Below are 26,729 nucleotides of genomic sequence, written 5' to 3' on the forward strand. Positions count from 1 at the left end.
CTCTTTAATTTGGTGGTTTTATTGTTTTATAATCTGTGCTGCAGTGTTCAAAATAACACCTGCTAATTTGTGCTGGGCTATAATGCTGCAGAAAACATCCGGTCTGCACCTCTCTGAAATTACCGATCATTGTTTCAGCTGTTCAAGGTTACTTTGCTAAACCTTTTTTCGAATTCCCCCCTCCCCTTTCCTGAGAGATGCCAATGCAGTGGTGATTTCCAACCCAAGCCGCAATGCCAGAACTTTAAGCATGGTCTCTTGAGTGCAGTAAGCTTTTTATTAGAGCCCAGTAGCATATTGAACTATTACACCACCTTGAACAGAAGTGCAAATAAGCACAATGTGACAAACTGCTTCAAACTTCTTTCTAATTTATTATAAAATAAGTGGACAATCTATCACTAGGCTGCTTTCTAAAATAATGTTTTCCTTTTACCTCCCAGGTCCTATATTAACAACTCCTGGAAAAAAGGATGAAGCAGAGACTAAACATGCAAAATTCTACACTGAACTGTGGTTTGTGATATTAATGGCTGTTCTAGGTTTGATCCTCTTGGCTATTTTTCTATCCCTGATTCTGCAAAGAAAAATAAAAAAACACCCATATGCAAGAGAAAGGCCTCCTTTAGTTCCACTCCAAAAGCGGACATCGCCAATGCGTGTGTTTTCACCAGGAGACACCCATATGGTATGTCATCTAAAGCACAAGTGTGTATTTTTATTGTACAGAGAGTTATTGCAATGTAACATATGTTACAAAGGATAACGTTGCAGTCTAAGGGCATTAATTTACAATTTAAACATAGGAGGAGGAAAATGGTGTACGTTGCTTCATGTAAGAGAGTATCTGTAAGCTATAACACCCAGAGAAAGATCCAAGATCCTCAATGGTCCAGCAAGGGCACCAACTCTTGGTTTCTAGCTCCCCAGCTGTTGCCTTTCTGGGTGGAGACCTGTGTCGCTCCCTCTTCTGACTGGGTATTCCACAATACAGACAGGTTGCTCGAGGACACCTACCTGCTCTCTCTTCAGAGACTGTCTAAGTAACCACGAAGCACTTCCTCTGCAAACCTTCTTTAGTCTTAAGGCAAAAAGCATTACAGAGAAAACATATTAAAAACAACAGAAGAACCTACATACATGCCAATAAATTTACCAGCATCCATCCCAATCCTAACATGGATTCTGGAAGGCCCAGTCCTTCCAACCTTACCGTATTGGAGCTCTCCATGGAGCAGGGGTCTTGTCCATTTGCTGGATCAGAAAGAAAGCAATGAATCAGTGTAAACCCAACTTATATATTCCAAAGTCCTTTCTTTGTCTCTTGGACCCTGGAGAATCCAATGTGAACTAGTATATCTGAACCTTTCCCAGGAGGAGTTTCAGCACTTGGCTTCAGAGGAGGAGAATTTGCTCAAGCTCTTTCCTAAGGAAATCCACTTCACACATATTGTTCCAAAAAGACTTTTGGATTTCCACATACCTTCTAGAATAGGTTACATTAATCTTCCTGCTAAATAAATTCCATACAGTCTCACAATGAACATTTGCATTTTTAATACAATGAAAACGAATTCAATAAGGTTTAACTTAATTCAACTAAGTTCATTCAGGATATTGTCGGCCACTCTTATTTACACTAGTTGAGAAGTTGCCCCATTATGTAAATTAGTTCTCAGGCAAGAGGAATAAATATTAGAATAGTGCTCACTCATTATTTTAAGTAATTGCTCAGTACAATTCTACAAACTATGGGCTTGATCTAGCACTCACTAAGTCAATGGGAGTTTTGTCACTGATTGCAGTGAATGGAAAACCACAGTATTTTAAACTCTCTTGGCACATATAGGCTCCTCAAATACCATGGCGATAGATGACAGTACACAATCCTAGATAACTATAGTAACCAAAAGCATGTTACTGTGACATTGTGCATTTTCCTTCCCTTTCCTGACACCTGATCCTTCTTGCTTCACATCTTTCTTCTGAGGCTGCTAGGGCCTGCTTAAATTGTATTTTCCGATCTAAAAGTTGGATTGGGGAACTTTAACATATTCTTCACTGTTTAGCATGTAAGCAAAAATTAAGGACTCTGCCTTTCAGGAGCTGAGCTGTCAGATTGGAAAGAGGAAGGCTGTATTTCTATTGAGTCATCCAGCCCTCTTGTGCTTCTGTAATGCGTCCATCACCAGCGTATGTCTGGGAGTAGCCCTTAGCCTCAGTTGCAACAGCTGCTCAACTTGTCGGGCACACCACCGATTACTAGGCATGCTGCTCATTATGCTTTAATGTGGTTTTAGCATAATTCTTTAATCTGCCGCCTTAGATTTTTATGTAGCCCCTTAAGCACCTGTGAGTGCCCTGGCTACTTGTGGAGTGGTGTTGAGCTAGGTGGCCAAGTGAGTACCTTAAAAGAAAAATGTCTGTTTTCAGCATGACCCCTCCTTGAGTCTGAGACTGCTTACCTCAGCAACGTTTTGTGGCAACTTTTAATGGCAATTACAAAAGACTAACTGAGGAACTATTTTAAAAACTGTTAATTTAGCTTTGGAAATAGAAAGTGAGACTTAAAAATAGCCTATCTTGCCATGCAAACAGGTCAACAGAACCAAGTAAGTCATTCCGCTTTGTATTAATTCCACGAGCTGCTATAGCACACATTGTGACATCACTTTAATTTTGGCTAAAGTACTGGTAGAAATTTAAATAGAAAAAATAGAATTTCCAATGTGTCTTATATCCAATTTCATTTTCCTTTCTCCTCGGTAAAATTAAAGATGCTGGCCCTTTTGTTTAATTACTTGTCTTCTACACACTTACATTTGCCCCCTTTATATTCTCCCCTTACAATGCTCTAAAAATAGAGAAAACTCTTTAACTGATAATCCCTGCCATCAGCATCCTGTTGCAACTCCTTTACAAGTTCCTGTCATCCCATCTTCAGAAGTACCAGAGCACAGATAAGGTAAGGCTTTGCAGTGCGTAAGTCTGCACACACATTTTAGTCTGCACTGCTAGGAAAGGGCTATAGATGCAGAGATTCATGATTCATTTTTGTTAAATCATCACTTTCAAGGTCATACAGCATACAGTGCAGGTTTCACATAAAACTCAGTTACTGGTTTGAATTTGGAACTTTTATCCTCTGCTGTCCTGTATAAATACTACAAGTGAAACCTGCCTTAGAGACCAACAAATTAGTTTTCAATGCCATGAGTTTTTAGTGTAAAAAAAACCATTCCACTGTCCTGTAGTTGTGTACCATAGACCAGATGCTCACCTGGTGTAAAGCAGCACAGCTCTGACCATTATTTTTAGCTACATTTACAGTGTAATCTAATCACAGAATAAAACACTTGTCAGAGCACATGTAGCAATCGTGGTAACAACTCTCTTCCCTTTTTAATCTTAGTTTGATTCTGTTGCCGAGATGTCCGATTCAGCCAGTAGCGTTACTCTAAAAAGTTACACAATGCATTTTGAGGTACAGTTAGCAAGTATGCTACTTGTGTGCTGTGGCAACCAAACCTGGAATTTACTGAAGTGTGTTGCATGAGAATTTCTTGCCTGGTGCATGTTTTATTATTGCACATCTGTTAGTAGCTGAACATTCTGCGACAGATGATCAAAAGTGATGTATATCTGCCATTTTCCAGTGTCTAAATGGTAAAATAAGTGCATAGTTGTGTTATCATACTGTGTGAGTTTCATTATATTAGAGAAACAGTTGGGAATTACTTGTCAATTTAATGTATGATTTTTTTTTTCTTCACACAAATTTTTCGAAAACCAGAGAGCAAGGAAGGCCAAATAGTGGTTGGAGACAAGATAATTAGATAAGTTCACAAAACATTTTCTGAAATGCTAATTGCTAAAACTGCCAGGTATTGTCCTATGGCAGATAAACTAGGAGCCTCCTAACCTTGGAATTTTTGCATCGGGTATCTATCCCATGGTACTAAAATGGGATGGCAATTACCGTGGTGATATGTATCAACTGCATGCTTAACAAGAGATCTTCAAGAGATCACCTTGCTAAACCGCATTGCAGTACCATTGTTTCCACAGGGAACAATAGCTGGAGCTAGTGTTAATGATGTTCTGTTATCAGGCTAAAAAACTCTATCATTAACACATTACTAATATGAAATTAACCAACTCTGTAGTAGAAGACAAGGGATTTATTTTTCAACGGTGAGACTTATTTGAGCTGAAATTTTACTCCTATTCCAATCTATTACATTTTTCATGTAAATCTTTCTTAAGCATATCTCTTTTATTCCAATATTCCTAGGGACTAGCAGATACAAAAATTCCAGGTCCTGGCTCTCCTCTGAGCAATCGTAGCAACCGAAGTACTTCTGTTCTACGGCTACCAAGTCAAAGCCAGATGACTCATACCTATTCCCAAGGTTCTTTACATCGCAGTGTCAGTCAACTGATTGATGTCTATGATAAGAAGTCCCTAGCAGAAGATTCTATGTGGGATACCATTATACCTGGTCATGATAGTGGTTTGGTAAGTTCTTGTTCTAGTTCTGCAATTCCATGAGTTAGCCATGAATTCATGCACATTTAGCATTATCTTAGTAACAATGTTTACCCAAACGCTGGGCAAAATTTCCAAAGGTAACAAGAGTTAGGTGCCTAAATACTTTTGAGGCTCTGGGCCCTATTGACTAGCCTAAATCCTATTTTCAGAAGCTGCTGAAAATTAGACCTTGGCTCACAAATCAAAAAGTTGCTTCTAAAAATGTTACCCACTCACTATTTTACACAATTAAACTACTGTATACATCATATTTTATTCTTTTTTGCATATAACTGCACAGAAAGTATAATACTCACTGTTGTTTCAATAGTTCTGTGGCTCAAATAGTTTCTAAACTGATATAATTAAATCAGTACAATCCTCTAGAATGGATGTAATTCTACCACTGTAAAGGTGCTTATACCAGTACAGGTTATTCACCTAAATATAAACTATAACTGTGTCCACACTAGGAAGTTCTGCCAATTTAACTATACTGTCATAAAATCACATCCCTCACCAAAATAGTTAAATCAGTACAAAAGCTGTGTGTAGGCCAGGGTTTAGATAATGCACTCAAGTATTGTGAATGTGCATGTAGCAAGTCTATTTTCTTTTAAACACCAACTATCAGTTATTCCTGGTTTTGATGTTTATTTTGATCTATGACAAGGTCAGTATTTATAGTTCTCTAAATTTAGACTTATTAGGCAAATATTTGTTTTTGGGTTTTTTTGTTTGTTTTTTGCTAGTACGTGGATGACGACGACCTTGTGAATACCATCAAAGGCTTCAGTACAGTCACTAAAGAACACACAACCTTCACTGACACCCAGTTATGATGGAGTCAGTCCCACTGCCAATCAAAAACAGCTGAAGGAGCACAAAATGAATGTCTACGTATTTTTGCCCTGTTAACAGTTTTGGGATTATGCTGTAAAAGACGTGCATACTGGAAATTTAGCAATATGAATGCATTTTCTATGAGTACTGTTATAATAGCTAAGAGTATAGTTACATATTGTAAATGTGCTCTCAATATATAGATCAGTGTTCAACATTTATTGCAAATATTGTACAGTAACATTTCAAAAGGGGAGGGTGAGAAGAATGTTATCCTTTTGTACAATCTTATGTCACACTACTGGCAAGACCTTAAATTAATTATATTTAAATAACTAATATAGTATGCAGGGAAGTTTTGTGAACACTTATTTTTTAACAGTTGCACATATCTAATCCTGAAACTTTAATCATGTTTCGTTATATTATAGTGTGGTGGGAAATTTATTCTCAGTAATGAAAAAAGTGAAAAGTTTTTCTCAACAGCAAGTATATATAAAAAGAAGCTACAGTATAGAACAAATGTAGATCTGTTTTTAAGAGCATTACAGCCCACGTCAATCACTTCAATTCAGAAGACAAGGGGGAAAAGTCAGTTCTATGAAATATTGCTAAAGACACAAAAGCACAGAAAACGTGTGCAGTTGCCCATCCAGTTTTGAACTCTAAAATGTTCTGTCCATTTCAATCTGATCCATTTCAATCAATGTGATCCTGTGACATCTTGAATACTCTCAATTCCTCAGAATAAGATTTGAGGGTGCTCAGAACTTTGCCACATCAAAGAGTAAATTTAAAATATACCCAAATTTAACTTAGTAAAAGCTGCTCTGGATTTTACTTACATCCAGTGTAGTTTCTAGTGCCTGCCCTCTTGTGGTGGTCTTAGAGAAGTAAGGCAGGATGAGCATAGTGCTAACATATTTAAATAATTTAATAGGCTTGTCCTTAAAAAAAAAAAAAAAAATTCTTAATTCCTATTAAATCTGTGGTGGATCAGCTGCTTGTATGTTTAGCATTGTGATGAAGCCTCTCCTCCAAAACTATTCTTGGGTGTCGTGCATTTGGCATGATCCTTACTTTTTGCAATTAGAACTTGCTTTGAGAATCAGTGAAATGCAAACAATGTGAAATTAGGAAAAGGATGTGACAAAAACAAAGTAGTAAAAAAAAAAACCACCCATAAGGTAAGCATCACAGGAAAGAACAGAACAGCTACTAACAGATTCATTTTAAAACAGGCAGCTCTTTTTTAAAATTTTCTATCCAAACTGCTGGTAGGAAGATAGAATACCTACGATCTGAACTGGAACATTAGGCCAACTAGAGGAAATCTGTTTGCAATAATGTGAACAATTATTGCAAGCATTTGTTTTAACATACATTTAGGGTTAGTAAGATTCTGCCCTTCCCTCCTCCCCCTATGCCTTACTTCACAAATAGTTTCATTTATTAAACAGTAAGGAAATACTCAATATGAGTAGGGGGACAGAATTAAAGTATTGGCTATTATGCTGTACATGTTACAATGGTTGCAATATATTCAATTATAAAATACTATCTATTTCTTATACAGTGTACAGTATAGATAAAACCCTCTTTAAAGTAGCTTAATTATTTCTGTGGTAGAAAAAACCATTGCATAGTTCACTCTAGTAATTTATTTATTTTCAAGACTGTAGGATTCTATTGTGTCTGTACATTAATAGTTATCTGAAAATACAGATTAATAAAAGGTTACATCTAAATTTGATTTAAATATTTTTGTTACCACATAAAGAACAAAAAATTGTGTATGTTTAAAAATTAGGCTGAATGCACAAGCATGTTATTAATATTGCAATAAGAAAGTAGTGACTTTGTGCTAACTTTTCTCAAGTTCACCTTTTAAAAAAATACACACAAAAAACGGCTATTCAGCAACGGAAAGTTCAAAACAGACTTAGAACTAAAAGCTGGCCAATGGAGATGATCAATAGCTGGCATTCATAATGGCAATATTCCGACCTACAGATCAATTCATAATTCTTAATTAAACTCAGCTAATTTACAGGGATTGATTTACACAAAAAACAGGTGTGAATTTGTCCACCCATCTTGGTTCACATGCAGGCACCATGAAAGCCTGACTTATTTTTAGCGTCATGTAAACTTTGTGGCAATGTTCAATCAGAAGACTTTGTGCCCTTTTAAAAATTTGTTTTATTCATTATGTGGAAATATCTCAAATCTACAGCTAGCATTATTCTGCAGTGTACCAAAAAAAGTGGAGATTAGCACTTTCCACTAACTCTATTTAAAGAAGCCCTTCTTCAGCTGCACCTCCTGTTTATTCTTGCTGATATATTTCCTTTCCTAAGAGAGACCCTCTCTGAAGACCAGCATCTTTAGTTTGCATTTTCAGATGAACAAAATCACTATACAACTGCAAGCTGCGCATGATAGTTTTTTGACTTGTACCATGAACTCTGTACTAGCAACAGAAGGACTTTTCTCATTAGTCATGTACACAGACCAACAGTACAAGGAGGAGTTCTAAGGTGGGTCTAGTTACGTTAGCGTCAATGAGTGGAAGGGAATGAAAGGATTAAGAAAAAAATTGTGAGCATTATGTAAATAAAGGAGAACGCTAGCATAAAATTATTTCAGTAGAACTCTACAAATATAATGGTGCATTGATGCCATGGAGTGAAGCAGACTTAATTTCCCCACATTAAAGCCTAAGAACAAGCAAGAACCAGGCCCTACTGTGCAAACAGAGTTTTAGTCAGTTCCTCCTTTGAAGAGTTTACAATATAAATAGACAAGGCACACACAGGATGGGGGGAGCAATACAACTGATGGCTGCAATCATCCTTGATTTTTTGTTTTGTTTTGGAGAGGGGTTAAACTAAATGGAAAGAAAAGGACAGGGAAGGTGTGATGTGAATCTGAAAAAAGGGAGAGGAAAGGAGAGCGTTGAAGCAAACAGCCGATAAACACAGTTAAAACTAGGAAGTTCTGAAGCTCCCTGCTTTGGCCTTTTCTACAGCTGCTACTATGGACAGTGTGTCTGAGTGTGGTTCCTCCCTCCAGTTTTTCCCCAAGGTTACATGCCTGGGGGAGAATGGAGGCACCCCAGAATTTGCAGGTGTCGGGAGAAGGGGGGAGTCTCCCTTGCACAGTTCTGAGTCTGGGGAGGAGTGGCCCCAGCTGGGGTCCATTTTACCCCCTGCCGAATAGTGCAGCAGTCTCTGCTATGGCTACTCCTAGCAGCTGGAGTCTCAAAGTAGGGCTGTAATCCAAAAAGTGGCTAAAACTACCAGAGTGGATTTCCTCAATCATGCTGAGAACTGAAAATAAATATGGTTCTCACATCACCACCTCTAATAAAGCTTTTCTACACTAAATACTGAATACCTATTCGTACCCCAGTGAAAGTCCAAACCAGAAAAAAATAAGACCAGCTTAAGACTTTCAACTCACTGGGTGAATTTGCAAGGCTGACTTTAATTGTAAAATGAGCCCATAGCATATGAAGTCACTAAGCGATGACAATGTTTTCCACTTTGATTTTTTCAGCACAGAACTGCACTGACCTCTACCTGAGGATCCAATTTTTTCCCTACATTTTATGGCAAGTGACATCAAGTGCAAGAGTATAACCAAAACCACCAGATGTAACACTCTACTACGAAGAACTCATTGTAGCTTGAAAGATTTTCTTTCAACAACAGACATTGGCCTAATGAAAGATATTACCTAATCTACCTTGTGCCTCTAATATCCTGGGACCAACACTGCATTCTACTAAGGACTCTGTTTTCTTTATTAAAATTTGGGGAAGGAGAAAAGGTCATTCTAGATCACTTGTTTTTCCATTTCTGTAAATCTGATGAAATAGGCAAAATGTCATAAGCCACTGATCCTAAATCCGTTCTAGTGCATAACCAACTCCCAAAATAGCAAGCAACTTTGAGAGGCTCCAGCCTTACCTGGTTCATGACACCAGAGTCTCAGATCTTTCAACGCTCTCATCCAAATTTGTGATTATTTGTGGAAACTGACTCCTGCATTAAGGGCTGCAACCAGAACAAAAAACACCCTCACGCTATCAAAACTCAGTTACTTAGTATTTCTAGTCTGTATATTATGGCAAAGCAATGTATGCTTTATAAGTCTTAAAATTACATTCACAAAGTCAAGATAAGGTTGTATAGGAGGTATTGACTTAAGTCTGCATGCCCCACTTTTATTAATGTCTAGTATTACTGCTGGGGGGAACATAAATCAAGTATTTCTGGTTGAGGTCTGAAATTTCCATGATCTGGAAGGACATAATACTACAGCATTGTTGAGCAGCAGCAAGCTTAGTAGAGGAATGTGTGAATAGCTTAGTAAGTTTTCTGACAAAAGATGTCTATTCTTATTCTTAGAACTTAATGTTACATACATAATGAGCAGCAAAATGTGCACTTTTTTCCCTCCACAAGAAGTTACATTTGATAAGTTCAGGTATTCAAAAGCTCTGCAAAAGTAATGAGGAAAAAAGTACAGGTAATAATGTTCCTTTGCATTTTAATATTAGAAGCAATATATGCAAAATAATGTTTTAGAGCATCTGTAAGCATGAGACATTTTGAATTTCAGTTTCATAAACAAAAGAATTGTAGCATATAGAGTTAAAATGTCAAATTTACCAATACTGAAAAGAATAACATAGTAGCTCTACAAACAAGGCAAACTTTAGCAAGAGCAGCTTTTCTAATTGATGAGAGAGTTTTTAGCCCCCAGCTAATTTTCTATTTTATATCATCTTGAAGGAGGTGAAAAGGGCAAGGTGGGTGACTCCAAGAAACTGCAACTTTAACGACCATTAAGCAGGTGACAGGCATTTAACATTTTGGTGCTTGGAACAGTAAGGTCCAGTAATGGAACTCAGAAAGTCGCCTATAATAGAAAATTCTTCCTAAGACAGTACTGTAGTGCATGCTGGACTGCATTAACAGGATTTTACATCAGTGTTTTGTAACAAGTAGTGGTTGGCTTTATACAATATGAAAATGAAGTACATCAATTTAGAGTACTTTTGTTATTGTGCTGTAAACCCAAGTTCTTGAGATGTAGTATGAAAAAGATGTTTTTCTAAAACTGCCTTTTTACAGTTTTAACTCTTTCAGTTAAAACAACACTGAAATGAAGCCTTTTTAAACAATAGATCTGTAAAAGTTACATCCAGTTAAGTGTTAAACTTTCATCTGAACTCTTGAAAAAAAATGTGCATCACTGTTAGCATTTTCACAAGCTACAGTCTTGGCAGGAAGAGTCACTTTTCTTGTGGCAAGGAGAAGTGGTTGTCTTTGTGGGTGATGGTGATGCTGTACCAGGTGATTCAGTCCCTCCTTCCGCAATAATTGGTGAAGATGCCAGGAGAGGGACTTTCTTTCTTCCCAGGAACCCTCCTCCATCAAATCCACTTTTCTTTTTATTCTCCACTTTGTTCTCACATTCATCATCTGGTCCTCTTTTTTTCACTTCTGAAAAGCTTTCAGGCATTTTCTGAACCTCTGCCCCACCATCTGATATTCTAGCAGCTCTTACTTCAAGTACTGTTGCCTTTTTGTCTGTTGGATTGCTCTCACCTGCTGTCTTCTTCATTTCAGCTTGTGTTGGACTCAGATTGCCAGTCTCAGGGACAGCCTTATCCACCACACTTTTGTTCATATTAAAAGTCTGAAAGTCCCTGTAACTGTGAAAGCTTTCAGTCCGTCTTGCCCTTGCTAATAAAGGGCTCTCTCTATATGGCCTTACTGAGCCATATGTAGCAGCTTCATGGATGGTTTCATGGTGCTGTAACTGGAGGCTGAAAACACATTCAAGAGTAAAATATTTTCTCCTTCCTTTCTCATGTCACTGTCAACATGTCAACATATACTGATGCTAACAAACATCACTGTCACCCTCCTCATAACAGACCAACTTTCAAAGGTAAGAAACATGCAACAGATTGTTCTTCTCTTTGGCCAAATAGAAAACTATTTGGAGTTTACGAAAATTATTTTGGATTTTCAGATATGTTACATTCATAATCCATGGGAATAACACTTCTGAATACCTGGGCCCTGATATCCTGTCAGCTGCATGCATGCTACCAGAAAGATATACGATTTTTGAGGGAAGATGTTTCCTAATGTGGATTTTTCAGAACTATTAATCCCTGAGCACACTCAGCTGTGCTTGTCCTATTATTGGCAGTGGTATGTGCTCAGAATTTCCATCTTGCCTAGCTCTGTGAGCAGGGGCTCCCCCATCTCTTAAATTGTGCACATGCAATTTCAATGGGAGCAATGGTTGCATGGTGTCCCAAAAACATCAGAGGCACTTATTTAAGTGCCCAAATATGGAATCATGGGTGCCTAAAATTAGACACTCAAGTTTGAAAGTTTTCGCCTACATCTTAGAACCATGTAGCTCACATAGTGTATCCTGTGGACCTTTGGCCTACCTAGAACTTGATTCCCGCAGACGGCTTTGCTGAACTACTGAAGTGGCTGGACTGATGTTAGGAGTAGCACAGCGTGATGTGCTCAGATCACACTGATCAAGCAGCTTAAGCAGCTCCTCTTCTGTTGGACCCCCTACATCTTAGAAAAGAAAAATATTGGTTACTGATCACCTCTAATGTAAGCATTTGAGCTGAAAAATAAGTTCTGATACATTACAACCTACCCTTGTCTTCACTTTTATTAACCATGTCCATTGCTGTGGTCAGATCCCACATCTGAATACTGCCATTTGAATGACCTGTAAAGAGGTAGCGCCGTGGTCTTGAGCCCATCCTACTGGATCCTTCACATTCTCGTACAGTAAACGATGAAATTGTGGTACAGTCTACTGCCTGGATCTCACATATTCTACAAAAAGGCATTTAACACAGTTACATATTATAATTTTAACAACTCTACTATCACATAACATGGATGACGATTGTGAGAGACTTAATATTAAGATTTGTGATCTCTGGGTGGAAGGAGCTATGATTTGTGTTATGCAGTGTTACACCTTCAGTTTTAACTCAATTCACTTCTAAATGTTAATTTTAGTAAGATTCCAAAAGGGAAAAAAGTACAGAGTAGCTGCTAAACATTAAAAAAATATATGAAACCATAATTATTTTCCTGCTTTCTTATGGAATCTGGGCTGCAGATTTCCTGATTCCAGGTTTGCATGTGCTTCTCCAGAGACATCAGGGGCTCATGAATGTGTTCAAAGCCAGCATCATATATTAAGTATTGTATAAGAGAAGGATGTAACTTCCAACTGCTGTCAGATTTTAAAATTTATTGAACAAGTCCCTTTAAACACGTCACAGGTGCTCATTCTCATAGAGAAACAAATCCAGAGCAACTCTGATGTTTAAAAACTAAGCAGTTTAAGCAAAAAGAGTTTTTTATTTAAATTCACAAAATTTCAGACCAAGATGAAAATATAAGAATTACATGAGAGTGACAAATGAGATTTGGAATGTAATGACTAAAGTTTAAGGTAGCTGTGATGTCACTAGCCGCAACAGTGAAATCAGGAAGCCTGCAACTTGGGTACCTTAGTCATCTCCTTCCTACTTATTGTCTAAAACTGTTCAATTAAAAAAAAAAAACCACTTAAAGACAGATTCCACCCCCATCATAGCCCATGGTCAGTACCTCCATATTGCTGAGTTCACTACATGGCAAGTAACCGTGTGGCAAGCAGGGTGTGAATTTACAGAACAATGACAGTTCCAGAGTCCACAGAAGTATGCTAACCTGTACTCCAAGGCTCTCACCGCACTCTAGAAGTGTCCATACTGGACATTACCTTGTGGCAAGAGGGTGTGTTATAAATTATACACACTGGTTTGCCGTGCAGTAATTTACCATATAGATAAAACCTCTGAATCATCTAATCCGGCCCACTGTATGTATGTTTTTTGCACCTCCACTGTGTTCTTAGAAACAAGTTTTTATTTGTAAACAAAATCTTTATAGTTCACTAGAACAAAATAAACAGGATATTCAAACAAACTTTCTCCTGCATTGCATGAATTAAGGGAAGAGAAAATGGCTAAGCAAACAGAATTCCTCTTTCGCTTTACTAAGACCTATTGATATTACTATTGCATCAACATTTTAAATTGTGGCTTAATTAAGTTATTCTAATCGAACTCTTCCTCCTACACAATAACAAAAGAGGACAGGGAATAAAAAACAGGTGAGAGTTGAAAATGGTTTTGAGTTTGTTAAAATTTATCCTAATATGACACCAATTTTAATAAACATTTGGCAGTTTCTTCACTTCTTTACCGTGTATGCACAGAACATTAAATCACAGTGATTTATAACATTCACTGGGTTGATAATTTGGCCTCCAACTGCATTACAGGCTTCTAATGCTATTTGCTTAAAAAACAAACAAGCTGTCAAATAGGTGCATGGAAAATGTACTCCTCGATTAATTCCTTTAACAGTTATGACTTTATGTAATGAACTTTGATGCAAAGAAGACGGATTCTTTTAAAGAGTTTTTATTCATAACAAGATTAAGCAATAAGAATTGATAGCCCACGTGTTACAGATATTGGGTACTGGTGAACTGCTATTAACAGCCACAGCGGCACTAGCAGTTTAAAATATAGCACTGGCTTTAAATTGAAAGTAGTACCCAGGGCTTTCAAGAGCACCTTAACTGCTGCTACCCCAGATTTGGCTTTCATATATTTTAAAACTAAAACCAAGTACAATATTTTTTAAATGAAAAGTAGCAACACATGCCAGCATGTGGAAGAACAGACGACCCATCTAAACTCAGGAACATAATTAAACATCCATTAAAAGAGTGAAAGTAAAATGCAAGCTTGGCTGCAGGTAAACTGTGATTGTAAAGCACAATTGTATTGTTATACTACAAGTGAAACCCAAATTGATTATTTTGTCCTTACACAGCCTCTTTCATCCAAGGCCATCAAGGGCTTTTCAAATATTTGTTAAGCCTCAAAATATCCCTGGAAGATAGAGTATATCCATTTTACAGACAGGTAAAGAGATACACTTTCACTAACCCAAGGTCACATTGAGTTAATAGCAATGCCAGAAAGATAACCCAGGGGTCCTGATTCCCAATAAATTGTTCTTTGTGGGATATTTTGGAGTATCCAAGCAAAAAGTCTATTAAAAGCTTATCTATCCAAGGCATTGAGTCAGTTAACTCAAATATTCAAGGTTTTCTTCAAGTAATACATTGTGTAGTAAAAGCAAAGCCAAAAGGGTTCAAATAATTTTTTAAGTTTCCTTTCAACCATCTGACCACTACACTTTCTATGCTTTTTTGGAATTATTCTCTTTTCTTTCTTATGAAGTTTTTCTGTTAAAGAAAGTAAAAGCAGAAACAGACATCCCTTATTGTTTGCATTGATAATGAAACCAGAACAGAGCAACTGCATGTTTACATTAAAGTTATTATACCAGTCAGATACCCATATCAAATGTATAAATGAGAAAAAACTGTAGTTCTATACAGCATCTCTGTGCTTTGACTTGTGCTAGCACAAGTATCAGTGCCAAATATTTTAGTGTCCACTCTTGGATATGTACAACAAGTGGATTTTATCAGAGATGCAACAGATAGCCACCTGCACATTTGGGATAAGACTAGTGCTTTTACCTTTTCCCAGTAGAAGACAACCTCACAAAGAGCTTATTAGTGACAGGAACAACTTTTTGGATGAACACCTGTTGATCATCACGCTCTCCAAATGGTCCTGTAGTTAGAAAAAGAGAAATTAAATATTTCAAAATACATTACTTCAAAATGTTATTGGGGAAAAAATGTAACCATTCCTATCCTGTCTAGAAATAAAAATTACTCACACAGATTCAATCTGATTAAAAGAACCACAAATCTACACTGATTTCTAGTTTAGCAAAACACCACTACTTTTGTGCTGTGATGTAGAATTACCGACAAGTCACAATGGAAAACCCAGACTGGAGGGGTATCCAATTATTTTGAATAATTCTCAACTACCAAGCAAGATGTTCACCTTTACACTGTCAAATCAATTTGATGCATTTTTGTTTTTAAAATAAGAAAATAAACCCTTATCTGTGTTAATATAAAGGGTTAATTTGTTATCATGTACTGCAAAAAAACATATGGGATCTGAAATGGATATGGGGTCCTCATTATCTCTCGGTCACTAATCTGAACGTGACCATAATTTCTAGGCTCTGATTTTTCAGTATTGCTGAGCACCTGAACCTCCCTCTAATGTCAAGCGGAGATGTAGCTGCTTCATAAAATTGAAATTAAAAAAAACCCCAGACCCATAGCGACTACAAAATTATCTTTATAGCTGTTTGATAGCCCCTGTGAAAGGGGTTGGAGGCCTTAAATCAATTGCCAACATGTAGATATTCTTAATCCCATCTCAATTTTTCCCTAAACTTCTTAACAGAAAACAACCAACGGAATCTTGCTCTTGAAAGTGGATGGCATCTCTGGTGTAACATTTTCCATTAATCCAAGACCTTACAACACCAACACAGTAAAAAGTTACGTGCAAATTGTTGTTTATCATTATCTGTATTACAGGAGTAATTGGAGGCCTCAATCAAGTTTACTGTGCTAGGTGCTGTATAAATACACAGTAAAAAGACAGTTCCTGTCTCACAAAGCACACAGGTTAGGATTCTAACAAGAAGCAAAAGATGGATAAAAAACAAATGAAGATGGCTTTTCAGATTGCCACCTGCCTACCCATCCAGTGTCTTGTAAGCATCATGCCACAACAGGGTGTGATGTCAGTCTTTACTTAGGTTTTCACAGTTGTGTTGGTTTTGTGAAAGTTTCAATGTAGTTTTGAAATGCAATATGAATATAATGTTAAATATTAGACTCACATGCATAATTTAATTTTTTTTTAAATTTACAAAATAAGAGCACATTGTGAAACAAACACAAAAACCTAATGCAAATCAGTTCTAATGTATTCGTTTATACTCTCAATCTTGTTATCTCTCTATATAAAAATACTATCAAAAAAGTTACATTAGGTAACCAATAGATACTAGATAACTTATAGGAATCACAAAATACATCTTCTTTTTAATGGGTCCCTTTGGGAAACCAATTTGCCCAGCACTGTAAAGTGAGTGTATAGAAAGACAAATCAAACTAACTTTGGCTGGAATCAGTTTTCAAACAGAAATATTATAGATTTTCTACAGTATTATCAAGATGCAAGCTGATTATGCTGTAATTACTCTGGTGTAAATCAGACTACCTCACCTGATGTCAATGGAGTCACATGAATGTGAAGTGAGAGCAGAATCAGGCTAAATGCCTCCAATAAACCTTCAAGAACACAGTAGCCCTCCAAAAGTCCAGTATGGAGTAATGGAAAAATAGTTTGCCTACCTATGTCATTTCCAGAAGAGTAACTACCATGGCTCTCTGTTTCCTCTAAGGACAAGATTTTGAATGAAGCTAAGGGAGTAGACCCTGGCTGAGTGGAAATCATTCCTCTGAATCGAGTCACTGTCCACGTTCGAACATGATTGTTGTCAGCACAAACTGGACAGAAAAGAAAAAAAAACACACACACACATAGGAATGTTTACAAGAGATAAAAAACTGGTTTAAAAACACCTTTTAATTTATAAGCCATAACATTTTAGAATGTAATCAAAATTATCTGGTCTTTCAGAGTATGTCTACACAACAACTAGACACCTGCGGCTGGCCCGTGCCAGTCAACTCAGGCTCACAAGGCTCAGACTGTGGCACTGTTTCATTGCTGTGTAGACTTCCAGGCTCAAGCTAGGAGCCTGGGCTCTAGGAACTTGCAAGGTAGGAAGGTCCCAGAGCTCGGGCTCCAGCCCAAGCCCAGAAGTCAACATAGGAATGAAACAGCCCCACAGTCCAAGCTCCAGGAGCCTCAGTCAGCTGGTACGGGCCAGTTGTGGGTTTTTCTTTGCTGTGTATACATACCCTCAGGAATAATGTATCATTACCACAGTGCCTAGCAGCCCCAGCCACAGATTGGGACCCCATGTTGCTAGATGCTGTATACACAGAACAAAAAGACAATCCCTGTCTGGGATAATCACATTACTTGGACACTACTGCTAAGATAATCAGCAGTGAAAGAATTAACATCAATAATGAAATTGTCATCATTGTCGTGAATTGTTTCAGTCAAAACTCCATTTAAAGCAAATGTGAAATTCACACCTTTTGGAGCTCTTGTTTCAGGCTTGTCTACACAAACACTGAACCCTTTAATTATTGTACCTCTCCTAGTGTGCAGTCATAAAAGGGGCTCATACCAGTTTAGCTTATTCCTGTAAGGAAAGCGGAATAAATTATACCAGCATATATGTTCACAGTAGGGAATGTATAGATTTAACTGTTTCAGTGGGGGGGGGAGGAAGAGGGGAGATCATATTCCTAAACAAAACAGATAAACCAATACAAAAACTGTGTCTAGATCAGATCTCAGGCAAGCAACATTTCATAAATTTCACTCTCAGTTCACATATTCAAGATTTTATTCACAACTACGAGGGCTATACCCCTTTTAGTTTTTAAACAACTTAGATTCTGAAACATAATTCTGCAGCACATTCCACAGCACAAAGAACACTGCTTACAAGATAATTACATGTCATTCACTTATTAAATAATGCTACCAACAATTCAGTCTTTCATGCTGATGGTTAGAACAAGTATATATTTACAAGAGAAAAATATCAGAACTGCACAAAATGCACCTGAAGTTTATAATGCTCCCTCTATGAATAAGAAAGCACTTCCAAAGTTATTTTCAAGTGCTTTTAGAACTATCATATTTTATTAAAAATACATTAACTTCTGGGTAAGTTCAATAAAATGCATTCAATTAATTGTGATAACTAAACGTGAGGAAATTGTGGTCATCAATAGTTAAATTACTTATTTTATTTTCTGAATCAAAAACCCTTAAGAAAGCCTTAAAATTAACAAGACATTTGAAATTGTGATGGTAAATGTTACAAACATTTGAAAAGTGGGTCCTGTGCATACTGTACAACTCCTGACTTCTAACTCTGACAATAGTTTTGCTTGTGGGTTATACAAGTCACTGAGCTTTTCTGCCTTGGTTTACCCATCTATAGAGCAGGTATAACAACACCTGCTTATCTACCCTGCAGTGCTGTTGTAAGGTTTAATTAACATGAAGGTGCGACCTCTTATTGTTGTTGCACTCTCTCACACACATTTGCATGCAGTGTTGTTGTAGCTGTATCAGTCCCAGGATATTAGAGAGACAAGGTGAGTGAAGTAATACTATGTAGCTCGAAGGCTTCTCTCTCTCACCAAGAGAAGTTGATACAATAAATACTCCTGGGGGAATACTGAGCAATGCATAATTTATGCAGAATTAATGTTCTGAGCAGATTTTCATTTTTTCCTGCAAAATTGGTGCTGCAGAGCTTCTGGCTGCCGCTAGGAGCTGGACCTGGCACAGCCCAGCCTCCCATCACACAGTGCACCTGCGTGGAAGGCATTAGCAGGCTGTTTCCTGGGTTTGCTTGCCCCATTCAGTCACATGGTGCAGCTGGGCCCCTTCCCTGAGTGACAGCTGCCAGAGCTGCTGCTTTTCGGAGGAGGGTGGGAGGCAGGGTGGACATCACTCAAGCTTTTCCAGGGGCAGCCAAACCTTTAAACTGTATCCCCCACTATCAGCAGGTACGGGTTGTCTCTGCCCAGTGGGACAGTAATGAAGCTGCGCAAAACAGAGCCTGCGGCTGGGCTCAGAGAGAGGGAGTGCTGGTGTCTGGGCAGGGGGATCTTGGACAACTCCCTCCAATGCCCCCTAAATACTGCCTCCCAGTACACATACATAGACCTCCCCAGCATCCCCCAACTGTACCCTGCGCTGCCCCAGCTCCGCTTTCCCATGGCAGTATTTTCTATTTGAGAACTTGAAATATGGTAAACCTATAGGGGCAGGGCAAAAAACCAAGAATCAATTTAAAGACTGGAGGGGCCGAGTTTTCCTCCAAGATGTGCCCAGCTGGCATGTGTGACACACTCAGGCTGAGGAGCCCGCCAAAAGCATAACAGAGAAACAGGAACTGGGTTGTTGCAGAGGTTTCTTGAACTCTCTACTCCCGGGGGAATCTTTTTTGTTGTTTATATTGTTATATATATACACTTGCTGACAGGTATTTTGAAATAAATTACCAAAAAAAATTGAAACTGGCATGATTATATGGTGTTATTTTAACAAATAAAATATGCAGAATTTTGAAATATTGTGTGCAGAATTTTTAAAATTTTTGGCACAGAATTTTCCCAGGAGTAAATAAAAGATATCAACTCACCCCCCACATCACACAGACTTGCAGTTACATCAGAGATGGTTTGTTTATAATAAAACTATGTCAGAATTCAACAACTGACAACAGAGCAATAGTCACTGGAACAGCTTGCTGACAGAAATAGTAAATTCTCTATCACTTGGCACCTTTAAATCCAAACTGGATGTCAGTCTTTCTGAAAGAAGTTCTAGTTCAACCTCAAATTACTGAACTGCAGTGTGTCACTTACACAGTCCGTAAGAATAATTCCCGCCACTGCAGCAATTACTGGGTGACATTGTCTGGCTTGTGTTATACAGGAGTTTAGACTAGATGACCATTATAGTCTCTTCTGGCTTTAACATCCAATGAAACCTATGTACCACAAATTACTTAACACTCCAAATTACAATGTTTCAAAGTTATGTATTCAAGAACATGCATCTTGGGCTACATCTACCTTACAGCAACACCCAGAGTACAAGTACAGAAGCCCCTTTCCTCACTGCCAGAGCCCTTCCTCATTGCTGGAGCCTCTCTCGGCAACAGGGAAAAGCTCCAGCAGCAGACATTACATTGCTAAAAACAGCAATGTTTTTAGATATCAGGGACTCTATTTGGGCATGTAGAGAGCCGTGCAGGGTATATACACCCTGGGGGTTCCATCATATAAGACACTCTATTTGCTTAAGCCATGTCTCACCATCTACACAAGCAGTTCTCCACAACCCTCCAGGCTGAAGCCTGGTGCCCTGAGCTCCCATACCTCCCTGGGGCTGAAACCAGGAGCAGAGCTGCCCCAGCACTCCTTCTGGGGCTAAAAACCCCAAGCTCCAGCACCTCTTTGGGGCTGAAACTCTGAGCTCGGAGTCCAGACCTGCCTGTAGTTTGCAAGGCAAAAGCCTGAGGCCTGCCCCACATGGCTAAAGCCCCGAGCCCCACAAGGCTAAAGCCCAAAGGCTCTCCCCTCACCTCTGGCTGCTGAAGCCAGGAGCCCTGAGCCACCCACCTCCTCCCTGCACCACACCCTAGAGTTTTATAGCATGCTGAGGTAGCCTCAGAAAGAAAAAGGTTAAGAACCCCGATCTACGCTACTATTTATACTGTGCTAGTTGGGTGTGAAATGTTTGTACGCTACATGCCGCTATAGCCTTGAATGCACTGACCATTAAAACAAATGAAAAGGCATTTATTTCACTCACACATTCAATTAAATGTGAGTTTATGTGAATGTGAGACTATTCAAATAAAGACACATTTATTAGATTTACACCAAGGATTTACACGCACACACACACAAACCCACTTGGGAATTCATTTAAACAATTTCTTAAACTTTTTAAATCTGAAAAGCACAAGAGACATATGCTATTTTATGATTCTCTGTCCATATAAAAGATACCTCCACCCAACTTATTTAACCAGAAATTTACAGCTATATGCACAACTGTTGGTTCTGATAACTGACTGGTATATGCAGAGAATTAGGTTAATTTAACCCATATTTATTGCTGGTTTCAGACATTAGTATCTTTTATTAGGGATTTTATTGTTTTTCTGGAACAAGCTTATCATGAATTGCTGCAAATGGAACATAATATATTGTACAAATATTAAACATCTTATAAATATAAAGGCCAAGATTAGGTCAAGCATACAGATAATTTTAACCCAATTATGGTTGTATGCAGATGCTAAAATGAGAAGTGCTGTAACAGTAGTATAAGTAACGAAAATCTCCTTAACTATGTTTGCAATGCCATTAATCTTTTAAGAAGTATTTTTTTCATAATATGCTGTTCTATACATAATCTACTATGTAATGCCACATGATGGGATTTGAGGAAAGGGAGAGACAAGGAGCACGAACATTAGAAGAAATAGAAAAGGGAGAATGAGTGACATATATGTGCATCTGTACATACAAACAAGATTACCTGATACAAGGTGTTTCTCGGATAGCATGATCTTTGTAACAGGACTTCGATGAACTGTAAAGGTCTGAAAAAGTTGAGGGCCTGACCCAACTGTTTCAGGGTGCTGTACAATCACTCTGACTGCTCCAGAGCTGGTGCCATATGCAATCTCAATCCAATTACCACTTACACCTACAAGAGACACAAACATTGAGATGTTTTATTAAAATCAACCACCATTCCTCAGAAGGGGGAAAATACATCTGCAGATCTGTATCACTGAATAGCTACTTATTTTAGCACTGCTTACACACAAATATTTAAGTTAACTAGCAAGTGTAAATAACATGTCTTAAAAAGGGTTAAATTTATTTTACCTACTCGGAAAGCATTTGCCATGTACTGTTGTGCAATGTACCCCGCTACATTCTGCAGTTCCCAAAAACAAAACAAAACCAAAAAAAAGGGATGTGAGGGAGGAGAACAAGCAAATCCCAAAACACACACTATACTCAGGTTCCTTTTCTATGGTCTCCAAAAGGGCATTTCAAGTGCTTTTTTTGGAGTTAAGAAACAAAATGAGTAGCACTTGTTTTGCAAGATTTACTTCTCTTTCTCGGGGGAGACAATTATATTAAGGAGAAGAAAAAGTTGTATTAACAGTGCATTATGAGAAAGAAAAGCAAAAAAATGTTGATGAAATGCCTCATCGTCCTTTGAAAAAAATAATCGTATCTCGCATTTAAAAGTAATAACTTGCAGATATCAGAATTCGTTTTGTGGTTCTTGTACTTCTCCAAATGGTTTCTTGAGGCAATGACTTGAATTAGGTTTATCAATGATGTAACGTTAGTTTTATCGACCACGTTCCCTTATACATTTTCTTCTTCCTTAAGGCTGGGGCTCTCTCCATCTGCTCAGAACACACTCAATCAAAAGAGCAATCCCAAATTGTCAAGGTTAATATTGGGAACTCTGATCTGAACCCATGCTCTTGAAGGTCTCTTAATGCCTTTTAATGCTTGTGTGCAGAGCAAGCAACTTTGGCACAACTTGACCAGACTGGAACAGGACAGAGAGATTGTGTCCACCTTGTCCACATAGCATAAAGACAAAGTGATAAGAGTGTTGGTGCTTTTGAAAGTGAAGGACTAACAAGACTGGTTAAAATGTTGAATAGTATGCTGTGACTATCTTCCTAATGAGATCTGGGAATGCAACTTAATCCAAATCTGTCCTTGTATCTGTCATTCCAAGCTCTAGTATATCATTACTAAAAAAGATGTTTTAATTACATTCACATCCAGGCTGACAGTCTGTATAGCAATTTTAAGGCCAATCAAAATTAAAATGAAGATTAAACACTGATAAACATTTTATAATGGAATATGGAACACAAGCCTTAAGTAGCCTTATCAGTGCTACTGCTGTTGGAAATCTAAACTACTCTTAAAATATGAAAGTGAAACCTCTACTTGTAATGCATTTCAAGGGAATTTAAAATATGTGCATTATACAAACTTGTCTTGGGTGTGAGGTAGACACTGAGTGCTGTAATAGCATCATTGGAGGGATCATGGTAAAGTTCTGTCACCAGAAGATCATTATCCTTCATTCGCAAGGGAAACTTCTGCATATCTGCGTAAAAAAAAATAAGTGATATACAAAGAAAAAAAGCAGAAATGTAAAGTCAGTTCATAATAATGATTACACTGATGAACAAGAAATAATATTTTATTATTCCTGTTAGGAATAATTATTTTGACAACAAAATTGAACATTACAATCTTAATTTTGTTGTGTTTGTTCTTACCTATGTAATATATAGAGCCATTGTTACAGCCCAGCAGTAGGAAAGATCCAGCAGTATCATAGCTGGTGATAGGGACAACATCCTGAACCTAGTCCAGCAGTACATGAAATACAAAACATTCATTCATCATTTTCTTTCAATTCTAAATGTATTTTTCCGTTGCTATTTCTTGTAATGTTTTGTTTAAAAAAATCATTTCGGTTCTTATACTATGTGTATCATCATATCAATATTTAAAGAACATCACAAAACAAAAAAACCCCTTCCCACCACTTCCCATGGATAGAAGTTTCAAAAGCATTTGTCTAACTCTTCTCCCGTTGAAATCAATGGGAGTTTTATTGCTGATCTCTAAGGGGTAGAGTTAAGCCAGCACTGAGCGTTTTTGAAAATCCCACCCTAAATATGCGCACGCACGCACACACACAGAGAAACATGGCAACTAGAAACTGTAATAACAATTGAGTATTATACCTTCAAAAGGGAAAAAATCAACATTAACTATTTGCAAAAATTCAAGTTCCTGCTAGAATAGCCTGGAAAAAACACATCCTAACTTTTTAAATTATATGTGTATATATTTTAAAAACCACGTAAGATTTCTTTTCTGTCTGCCTACTGATTTTTATGATTTTTAACAAGGGAGGATGAATAAACTGAAGAGCAACCGTTACAACTGCTTTTGAGTTTATCCCTTTTCCTTTCCCCTGTGGAAACTCCTGCCTGCCAGCCTCTTCAGCAGCAGCAGTGTTGAGAAAGGGCCTCATTAAATTCATTTCTAAGTTCCTCCCTTGTCCCTACTGCATATTCCATTTGTTTCCAAGCCCCATGCAAATATCTAGGAGGAGTTCTCTACATCTGCCCTTGGGTACCTATGGACTCTGTCAAGTGATCTATGGAAGGGAAAACTGGTCTCTTACAACTCCCCTGTTTCAATCATTTAGGCCCACATATGAAGTTCAAGGGAATGAAAGGGGATTTCTTGCACTCCAGGCACCGATTGGGTTCCAATCCCATGCAGAGACTGGAATACAAAGAAGAGTGTTGTTTCCAAGTCTAAGGCCAAGAGACTGTCTCCTTTGCCTAAGACCCCTACATAGAGACAGGATACATCAGTTGCTATGCCCTTCCCTGGCTCCTAAATGAGAGTGTGGTCATCATGCTTGCACATGAGACAGGAAGCTCAAGTCACTATAAAAAAACCCAATCAAACTGATTTTCTATAGAGCAGTCAAATGCACATAATAAACTGGAAAAAAAATAGATTTTTTCCCTCAGCCACTAATTCAGTTTCAGTCAACTTAGATGTTACTTGTAACAATAATCAATGAAATTTTCAAACTAAAGGTTTTGTTTTGTGAAATTGATAGTGTCCTTTAAGTCCCTTGGAAAAGAAACCATTTACAGAATATCTACCAATGTCAACATAAGTCAGCAATTTAATGCTGTTGCAAAAAAAAGCAAATGCAATTTTAGGTTGCACTGAAAGGCATACCATGCAACTCACGGGAAGTGATAGTATCACTCTATCCAGTGATGGTTAGGCCTTAGCTGGATTACTGTGTCCAGTTTTGATCACCAATGTATAGAAAGGATGTGGAGAAACTAGAAAGGATCCAGAAGCAAATGAAAAGATGATCAAAGGGATGGAATGCAAGCCATATGAGCAAAGCCTGACAGAACTAGGTATGTTTAGTTTGGAAAAGAGGAGATTAAGGGGGGACATGATAAGGTTGCCATAATAAAGATGGAGAAAAGTTATTTTCTCTTGCCCCAGAGGGCAGGACAAAAGGCAATGGGTTCAAACTACAGCATAACAGATTTAGATTAAATCTCATGAAAAACTTCCTAACTGTAAGAACAGTAGGACAATGGAACAGACTGCCTAGGGAGGTTATGGACGCACCTTCACTGGAGGTTTTCAAAAGGAGGCCGGACAGCAATCTGTCTTGGAAGGTTTAGACACAATTCCTGCATCTTGGCAGGGGGTTAGATTAGATGACTATTGTGGTCCCTTCTAACCCTTTGATACTAGGTTTTTACTCCACACAGCTCCACTGTCACTACTGTAGCTACTGTGGCTACACTGCTAGTTTATACTTGTGTTAGTTCAAAGAGATCTACCACAAGTATATGTACACAAGCAGAGGGATTACACACACTCCCACACCCCTCGTAGTGTAGACATAGCCTAAGAGACCAAATGAGCTATTTTTACCTGGCAGATGTGAATTTGAGATACATCATGAAATGAGACTAAAATTACATGACAACAGTTCTTTCTAGCATAAGTGGCTAGAATCGACCTACTGAATAGTACTATCTGGCAAACAAATCTTTATGTGGACAATTTAAATCAGAGTTGTCAGTTTAAAAAACTGAAAACTCAACCTCCTTTAACTGTTTACACATTACTGACTTTCATTGCTAGATTATCTAATGCCTTTAACCTTCTTGCTTGCTATATCATATGCCATCAAAATCTTGCCTGGGGAATGAGCATTAGGGAAAGCCACCTCAGCTAGTCTGCCCCAATCTCTGAGAATCAGGGAACAGATGCCAGAATCTATTATGCATATAGAAAAAATTGTAACATCCTGGGGAGGAATTATATAAAATGCATAAGGATCTCTCTTAGCTAGAGGGAGAGTAGCTGGAATAGAAAAAACTTCCTTGAAGTAGAGCTTGAACTATGTGCAATTCAGAAAGAAGGGGATGGGAAAGCATCGACTAAAAGATGACTTGTAAGAGGATGGAGTATTTATTGTGTTTATACCAAAATCATAGAGTAGTGGTACTTCGTCCCCCCCATCTCATTGAGGATGGCTCTCCCAATACAGGCAGGCAAAGTCATCACTGACTGAAGCACAATGTTTAATGATTTTTTTTATGTTAATGATTGTGGGTTGTGAGGAAAGTATTGTACATTTTCTACTTTGTAAAGTAGGATTACAAAAGCCCAAGAACTAGCACTGCATTTCAGAGTGCTATTTAGAGCATGCCCACTTTAAGTGAAAGTACATTGTACAAGAGGTCGTAATTTTCAGTCTCTTTTCTAACTGAAAAGGGAATAACTCATTTCTTTGCATAGGCTTTTTTTGTATGTTTCAACTCTAGTTAATTTTAAAAACACCTGAAGAGCAGGGGAAATAAACTGTACATGTACTTTACGACAACTGTTTCATTTGCTTAATTTCTGAGATTTTTCCCTTTATCTGTTGCTGGTGCTCTTTGAAAATTCACTATTCTTTTTCAATGAGAAATCC

General features: G+C 37.9%; 2 protein-coding genes across 4 annotated transcripts in view; one reads left to right on the forward strand and one right to left on the reverse strand.

Annotated features, from left to right (window-relative positions):
- USH2A (usherin) overlaps positions 1-5,415 on the forward strand; it is a 511,874-nt gene extending 506,459 nt beyond the window's left edge. The window contains exons 69-71 of the mRNA XM_067564962.1: positions 444-688; positions 4,295-4,519; positions 5,284-5,415. Of these exons, the coding sequence (XP_067421063.1) occupies positions 444-688; positions 4,295-4,519; positions 5,284-5,373 (560 nt within the window). The 3' untranslated portion in view covers positions 5,374-5,415. The remainder of the gene's footprint in view (positions 1-443; positions 689-4,294; positions 4,520-5,283) is intronic.
- A 4,499-nt stretch (positions 5,416-9,914) lies between these two features.
- KCTD3 (potassium channel tetramerization domain containing 3) overlaps positions 9,915-26,729 on the reverse strand; it is a 56,937-nt gene continuing 40,122 nt past the window's right edge. For 2 of the 3 annotated variants that reach the window (XM_067564963.1, XM_067564965.1), the window contains exons 11-18: positions 23,464-23,551; positions 23,172-23,288; positions 21,672-21,842; positions 16,808-16,963; positions 15,053-15,149; positions 12,083-12,267; positions 11,859-11,997; positions 9,915-11,216 (exon numbers count right to left, since the gene is read on the reverse strand). In XM_067564963.1, the coding sequence (XP_067421064.1) occupies positions 10,652-11,216; positions 11,859-11,997; positions 12,083-12,267; positions 15,053-15,149; positions 16,808-16,963; positions 21,672-21,842; positions 23,172-23,288; positions 23,464-23,551 (1,518 nt within the window). In that variant the 3' untranslated portion in view covers positions 9,915-10,651. The remainder of the gene's footprint in view (positions 11,217-11,858; positions 11,998-12,082; positions 12,268-15,052; positions 15,150-16,807; positions 16,964-21,671; positions 21,843-23,171; positions 23,289-23,463; positions 23,552-26,729) is intronic. The other variant, XM_067564964.1, reaches the window with a different exon arrangement.

The sequence above is a fragment of the Emydura macquarii genome, unplaced genomic scaffold, assembly GCF_026122565.2.
Source record: "Emydura macquarii macquarii isolate MOO-44397 ecotype Brisbane River unplaced genomic scaffold, CSIRO-AGI_Emac_v2 contig_2676, whole genome shotgun sequence".
Classification (NCBI taxonomy): domain Eukaryota; kingdom Metazoa; phylum Chordata; order Testudines; family Chelidae; genus Emydura; species Emydura macquarii.